Source organism: Chiloscyllium plagiosum, chromosome 12 (assembly GCF_004010195.1).
Source record: "Chiloscyllium plagiosum isolate BGI_BamShark_2017 chromosome 12, ASM401019v2, whole genome shotgun sequence".
In the NCBI taxonomy this organism is placed as follows: domain Eukaryota; kingdom Metazoa; phylum Chordata; class Chondrichthyes; order Orectolobiformes; family Hemiscylliidae; genus Chiloscyllium; species Chiloscyllium plagiosum.
In genome coordinates, this window is record NC_057721.1 from 54,337,148 (window position 1) to 54,345,479 (window position 8,332).

Sequence of the window (8,332 nt, forward strand, 5' to 3'; positions counted from 1 at the left end):
CCTCGAACTCAGCACCGCCTTCCTAACCTGCAATCTTCTTCCTGACCTCTCCGCCCCCACCCCACTCCGGCCTATCACTCTCACCTTGACCTCCTTCCACCTATCGCATTTCCAACGCCCCTCCCCCACGTCCCTCCTCCCTACCTTTTATCTTAGCCTGCTGGACACACTTTCCTCATTCTGAAGAAGGGCTTATGCCTGAAACATCGATTCTCTTGTTCCTTGGATGCTGCCTGACCTGCTGCGCTTTTCCAGCAACACATTTTCGGCACTGAATATCTATGCATGTCATACAAACTGATCAATCATTCAGCACCTCCCCACACTCCTGCTCACACAATCTCTCATCCACATAACATCTCACCTACACAGACTCTATCTCACACATGCACGCACAATTCCTCAAGCAAATACACAGACTTCTTCTTGCATGTTCATACACACACTCTCTCACTCACACATCACCTTCCATGTATGTGCACATACACACACTGTTTCTCTCACGCACATTATTTTCTAAATATACACACACAATTTGATTTGCACACACTCACACCAACTTACATATTTGTCAAGAAACAAACACACATACGCGCTCAATCCCACATGCCCAGACATGTACACTTTGTCTCTTACACACATGTTACTGCACAATTAATGTGCTGTTGGGGTGTGATTATGTACAGTAGGTTGGTGAATGCCCACTGCAGCAGCCATGAGGACTTCATTCTGAGGCAGCCTCACTGCTCCATCCATCTTCCTGCTTCCACAGGGAAACAGAGTGTGGTTCTTCAGCACAATGTTCACCCCTTTCTACAGGTGGGTTAATGTCACCTGAGATGTTGTATTGAGAAGGCTGCGAGGAAACTCTCCAGTACAGCTGGGACCGTGAGTTCTGTCATGGATGCTGCCTGACCTGCTGTGCTTTTCCACCACTACTCCAATCTTGACTCTAATCTCCAGCATCTGCTGTATCCTCTTTCACTCTGTAACATTTGCTGGTCTTACTTGCTGTTAAGCTCCATGTTGTGTGTGTGTGTGCAGCCAGCCAGAAGCTGGGCTGTGTCCAGAAATCATTCGAATGTAGAGGCAGCCCATTGCCTCCCCTGTACTGGAAAAACACACACCTATAAATCTTTGTCCTATTGATTTTTGTAACTATCCAGAATAAATGAATTTAAACGCAGATACCAATTGTCTTTTTAATATCTGCACCGTTCAATTCAGGGAGGTTAATATAGGTAGTTCTTGGAGAACGCATGATTTACTTAAAACTTCGCTGAGGAATTAAGGAATGGGAGTTTTGAGAATATTTACCTCTGTCTGCAATAGTATGATTCCAGTGGTGATCATTTCGCTCGGTCCGTTCTGTACACACACCGGTGTCAGTGCCGACCTTCATGTTTTGCACATGCACTGATGTCAGCTGCGGACACAGCAGCTTTCTGTGAGAGATGCATTGAGCAGCTTCCTGTGAATGGTACATGTTAGAAACGAAAATCGCTTCTCAATAATCGCTCTAGACAAATTCAGGAAAACAAAGTTTTATTAACAAGTCAAGTCTGCAGAGTCGGGCACCCTTAAAGAAAAGGCGCGCTGAGGCTTACAAAGTCTCCATTATATATAACACAAGTCCCTCCTCTCCTTGGCTCCAACAAGCCATGAGGTTCACATTCTTAAAAACATCATTATTTTTATCACAAAGTCTGCAACAAAAGGCTCCGGAGTCTCCAAAGTTTGTTGTTTTTCTCACCCTGCAGTCTTATCAGTCAAAGGCTTTAATTTGAAACAGATGTCTCAAGTCGTTCCCCCTTCCTGGAGTCTTATCAGTCAAGGACTCATCCTTCACAGCTGTGTGAATGGCTTCATTAATCACGAGCCTGCTTGTTTTTACTATCGCTCACAAATTGTCAGCATTCTGCACAATTTAAACTACTCTACTTTTGAGTATATAAAATGGTTGTTAGAAAAGAAACAAAAGTTTTTGTCTTTTATTATAGATCAGTCTGTGGTCCAGGCACATCTTAAAGTTTAAACCGAAATTACCTCTCACAGTACACTACTCCGAGATTATCTTTTTTTTTGCAAAATGATGGGGCATCGTGACAAAGATGTTCCTGGTGATAACATTGTGGGTGGTGAACACAAAGGCTGTAACACTGGAAAAGAAGCTAGATATTATAAAGAGTTTTGAGCAAAAGGAGAGAATGTGATACAGCTCACTTAACAATGATGAGAGAATCTACCTTGCGTATCAGCGAACTGGAGGCTAGAATGGAGCAGGGACGGCCAATGGGATCGGGGCTCGAGCGGAGCGGAGCGGGGACGGCCAATGGGATCGGGGCTCGAGCGGAGCGGAGTGGGGACGGCCAATGGGATCGGGGCTCGAGCGGAACAGGGACGGCCAATGGGATCGGGGCTCGAGCGGAGCGGGGACGGCCAATGGGATCGGGGCTCGAGGGCAGCGGGGACGGCCAATGGGATCGGGGCTCGAATGGAGCGGGGACGGCCAATGGGATCGGGGCTCGAGCGGAGCGGGGACGGCCAATGGGATCGGGGCTCGAGGGCAGCGGGGACAACCAATGGGATCGGGGCTCGAGCGGAGCGGGACGGCCAATGGGATCGGGGCTTGAGCAGAGCGGGGACGGCCAATGGAATCGGGGCTTGAGCAGAGCGGGGACGGCCAATGGGATTGGGTCTCGAGCGGATCATTTCCCGTCTCTCGCCTTTGAACTTCCAGCGGCTGTTTTCAAAGGTTGGTTTGTAGACGTCACTTGTCCCATTTACCAGCCTGTCCACATGGTCAGTTGCTGGCGGAAAATAGAATTTAAAATTATCATAAAATTATTGTTAAAATTCAACAGGACATACCGACTCCTGGCCTTGCTGGACTTCCCTGTACTAACATGTGAACCACTCAGAGTGATAGAGGTCTATAGCTCAAACTCCTCTGCTCCATGGAAAACAGCCAGAGTCTTTCCAATCTCTCCTTAAAGCTGAAACTCTCCAGCTCAGGCAATATCCTGATAATCCCCTCTGCACTCACGCCAATACTATCACATCCTTCTATCATGGGGATTTCAGAACTGCACACAATATTCTTGCTGTAGCCTAACAAGCATTTTATACAATTCCAGCAGAATGTCCCTCCTCTTAAACTGTACATCTTGGTTAATAAAGGCAAGTAAAATATATGCCTTCTTAACCACTCTATCCTCCTGTCCTGATGGCACTAAACCTTTGTCCTTCCCAAGGTCCTCTTACTGGTTGTATATTCTGTTTTCTTGTTAATCCTGGCCAAGTGCACCACTTCACATTTTTGTGGATGTTACATCCCATCTCCCTGTTAATATGAAGAACTATCATCCTTTGAACTCTAGAACCAGCCGGGTATCCATTCACTCCTCTTATTACCTGCCCACGCACCCACCTATACAGCTAACCAAATCTTCACCTACCCATCCATCCCTTACTCATCTTTACACTATAAGTAGGGCTGGACAGTTGATTTCAATTTGTCTTGACCTTTTTTAGGACATTTTCACATTATATTCACGGTCATGAGCAAACAAAGTCAAGATGTAATTTTATACTCACACAGTGCTGAAGAAGCAATTTTTCAATCTGTACCTAAAAACAACATAAATGTATTAAACAAATATGGTATAATTACTAAGCAGCCAGAAACACAGGAATCAATAACTCAACTCAATAATGTGTGAAAAATAGGTAATTAGTTATTAAAGTCAGGAATACACCAATGTCTGTAAATTAAGTATCAATTTGCTGCTGCAAGCTTTGCTATGTGGAAGGGAGCAGTCATAGAGGTATACAGCACAAACACAGACCCTTCGGTCCAATTTGTCCATGCCAAACAGATATCCCAAATAAATCTAGTCCCATTCTCCAGCACTTGGCCCATATCCCTCTAAAGCTTACCTATTCATTTGTCCATTCTTACCTATTCATAATCGTACCACCCTCCACCACTTCCTCTGGCAGGTCATACAATATACGTCCCACCCGTTTTTTTCCTTCTCACCTTAAACCTGTGCCATCTACTCTTTGACTCCACCACCCCCGGGAAAACACCTCCTCATTTACATACCCACTCACCCAGCTACTAAGGTACCCACCTGGCCAGCTATGCAATCACCCACTTCACCATCCATCTACATCCTGGACATTCACGCCCACGCCTCTGTTTACCTTCCAACCAATCCAGTCATCTACATATCAACCTGCCCACATCAATCACTCACCCGCTCATTAACAAACCCATATCCTGACTCAACTCACGTTAAACTTAGCACACCAGAGGTGGCAGCTAGTTCTATAAGAAAGGGCATACCAGTCTTCCCCTGTCCCCCTACTCCACTGAGACTGAGCATCTTGAGGGAGGCTGTACTGCACATTTCTGTGATATCCAGGATTGGAAGTTCGGTGTCCGATTAGGTCAGTGGAAGGTGGGTTTTCTTGCAGTCAGCGGGCAGACAGGGGGCAGCTGGCTGGTTGGTCAGGGGTTGGGGGCTAAATGCAAACGTACAAAGAAGGATCAAAGAGTGGGCCATTTGGCTGGGCTTTCATTCAATGAAATCATGGATGATCTGATTGCATCCACTGTTACCAGATCTCCTCAAAACATTAAGAAATTAGCCTAGAAATTACTTCTTTTAAAGGCAAATGTAAAGTGCTGTATTTTAGATGCAAGTCAATTTGTCAAACCACACGATGTTAAGCAAAATACAATTGATTCAAACACTCTAGTTAAAATACAACAAAAAGAGAAGAACTTAGAAAAACTCTATTGAAAACCTTAACATAATAATAGATAAAGTGACTATTAATAACTAACTGTTCCAATGTAGTAACATCCCATAAACACACACCTAGCTAAAAAGGAATATTCAGAAATCAGATTTTCTCACAAGCAATGTCCACAGTAGGAATAGGAACCCCAGCTTCGAGCTGTAACTGAGAGAGAGGAAAAATAGCTTCCACTACTTCAAGACTCCAGCAGCTTCTGCTGAATCTAAAAGCTAGAAATCCTGGTCTGTGAGAACTGGCCACACCTATCCAGGCTGCTTCTATTGGTCCAACTGAAAAGAACTCAAGGCTTCACAAGCTGTTTATGTTACCACAGACTGCTCAGTACCTCTTATTCAATCTTTCTTTAAAGAAACCAGGATAAAATACACCTCCTAAAGCCACAGCATCATCACACCACAAATCCACTTTCTCGCCTATCACATGTTATCCCTTCCTTTTTTAAAATATATTTTTATTGAAAAAATAGATTTTTTAATATTACAAGTACAAAACAATACAACCCAAATTTAAAAAATCCCCAACCCACCCTCATGTACAAATGTATAAACATATATAGAAAAATATAGAATGAAAAAAACCCAAACTAGCTGTTTAACTAAATAAATAAATAACCAACAACAAACTAATAAATAGTAATAACTCAGCCCAACCAAACAAAATACTCATACGTTCACAGTTCCTCCTCCCGGGATATTGGACTCGTGAAACACAATTGTTATGGCTATATAAAAGCCCTTATTAGTGTGGCAGATAAATCTGTGTCCAGGTATTCCAAAAAGGGCTGCCATGTCTTGTAAAAATTCTCAGTTTTTTGGTGTACCATATTGGTGAGAAAATCCAGGGGAATATGCTCCATAACAAACTTCTGCCAACCCGACAGGCCTGAGGGGTTTTCGGATATCCAACCTAGCAAGATATTCTTTCTTGCACAGGACGTGAGAATATTGAAGAGCTTTTCTTATGCGGGTCTGCAGAAAATATAAAGGGCTGGTGCAAAAGGAGAGAGATAGAGTCCTTCTCCACCCGTACACCCAATATCCTCTCCATTGCACCTGCCACAGGACTTCAATATGTTTGAAGATTTGAAGCTTATCGCAAGACCAGAGACAATGGGTAAGAGTGCCCATGCAGACCTTGCACTTGAGACATGCTGAAGACACCCCTGGTTTAAATTTTGACAAACCGTCCGGAGCCAAGTGGACCCCCCTGTGGAGAATCTTCAACTGTAAAGCATGGGTCCCATTGCAAATTGATATCTTCCTTGCATTCTCCCAAATATCCTCCCATGCCTCTGAGGAGACTTCAACACCCAGCTCTCTCTCCAACATTCTGCAGAGTCGATCAAACTCATCTGAGGGGGCACCCCCCAATTGATGGAATAAAGTACTGACTGAGAGTGTACTCTTAGCCCTTAGCAGCCGCCCTCTCTATGTCTGATTTGCAGGGATCAGTCAAACGTGTGGTCTTTTTTTGAATAAAATCCCGAACTTGAAAAAAACAAAAGAGGTCTCTATTAGATAACTCGTATTTCCATACTAACTTATCAAAGGAATCATTACGCTCCCTCAAATAAATCACCCATGCAAGACACACCCCTTAGCTGCCCAATGTTTAAATCCTGAATCTATCATCCCGGTTGAAAACGCAGCATACCCACTATAGGTGTAAACAAAGATGCTTTGCCAGTATTGCCTTCCCTCTGCCGAATTGCCCTCCGTGCTTTAACAGTATTGATGACTATTGGGTTATGGCAATATTCCCTAAATGTCCTCATTTTGTCCAAAAGCAGCAAACTGGTAAGGGGGCACCTTGCATGGGAGGCTTCAATATCTAACCATATTGAAAGAGGATCCCCACAGGCCCAGTCACTCACATTGGACAAAAGTGTGCTTAATTGGTAATGTTTAATGTCCGGAAGGTCCACTCCCTCCAATCTGTGAGGCAATTGCAGTTTAGCTAATTTAATGAGGGGCCGCTTATGATGCCAAATAAAGGAGCTGAACCAGCCGTTCAGCCTCCTAAGTATTTGCTGACTGAAAATCAGGGGGAGCATCCTTATAGACTACAGCAAATAAGGGAGAATATTCATCTTAATAAGCGCTATCCGACCCAACCACGAGACTGGAAGTGCCTCCCATCTTTGAAGGTCTTGTTTAATTTTTCCAAATAACTGGATAAAATTGGCTTTGAACAGCAAATCCAGAACTGGAGTAATGAATATGCCCAAATACACACAACCCCCCTGTGACCACCTAAAAATGGGAATCTATAGTCGCCCTCAAGATCGAGCTCCTTCGTAAGACCACCCATAGGCATAGTCTCTGATTTAGCAAAATTAGTCTTATTCCCTGAAAAAGCGCCAAATGCGTGAATGCATTGTATCAGGAGAGGCACTGAAACTGCTGGATTTTTCAAAACAAATCCAGAACTGGAGTAATGAATATGCCCAAATACACACAACCCCCCTGTGACCACCTAAATGGGAATCTATAGTCGCCCTCAAGATCGAGCTCCTTCGTAAGACCACCCATAGGCATAGCCTCTGATTTAGCAAAATTAGTCTTATTCCCTGAAAAAGCGCCAAACGCGTGAATGCATTGTATCAGGAGAGGCACTGAAACTGCTGGATTTTTCAAAAAAATTAGGACAAAGTCGGCATACAACAAAATCTTACATAATTTTGACCCCACTTCTGGAGCTGATAGATTGGGATCCCCACGAATAGCCTCTGCCAATGGTATAATCACCAACGTAAAAAACAATGGTGGAAGGGGACAGCCCTGCCGGCTGCCCCTAAAAATATTAAAATTGCTTGATCATATCCCGTTGGTAATGACTGCCGTGAGAGGGCCACGGTAGAGAACCTTTACCCATGTTATAAAGACTTTGCCCAAACCAAACCGCTCCAGAGTGTAAAAAAAGTACAGCCATTCAACTCGGTCAAATGCCTTTTCTACTTCTAAAGAAATCACCAGTCCTTGTATTGACTGCTGTTGGCATGCTTGGATTACATTAAGCAGCCTCCTAGCATTATTGGAGGATCTGCGACCCTTTATGAAGCCCATCTGATCCTCCTTAATAATGGAAGGTAACACAGTCTCCAGTCCTAACGCGGTGTCTTAGAGAGGATTTTAAAGTCCACATTTAAGAGTGAGAGGGGCCTGTACGAAGCAGTCTTCCAGGTCCTTCCCTATTTTAAGAATAAGTGAAATATTGGCCTCTCTCAGAGATGGTGGGAAACAATCATGACTGTACGAATCATTAAACATATTGAGCATCGAGTCTGACAGTATACTTATAAATTTCTTATCGAATTCACTCGGAAGTCCATCCAGACCAGGCGCCTTTCCACTCTGAAGCTGCCTCACAACTTCCTGCACTTCTTGCTCTGATAACAGGGCATTGAGAAAGGTCTGTTGTTCGGGAGCTTCAGATCTCTAAAAAAGGATTCCATTTTGGCCTGCCCTTCCTCACAATCCTCAGATTGGTATAATTTAGAGTA

At 44.0% G+C, this 8,332-nt stretch overlaps 1 protein-coding gene across 1 annotated transcript in view; it reads left to right on the plus strand.

Moving 5' to 3' along the window:
- Positions 1 to 8,332, plus strand: part of LOC122555517 — a 126,456-nt gene that overhangs the window by 57,233 nt on the left and 60,891 nt on the right. The window contains 1 exon segment of the mRNA XM_043701540.1: positions 2,259 to 2,802. Within this exon segment, the coding sequence (XP_043557475.1) occupies positions 2,259 to 2,802 (544 nt within the window).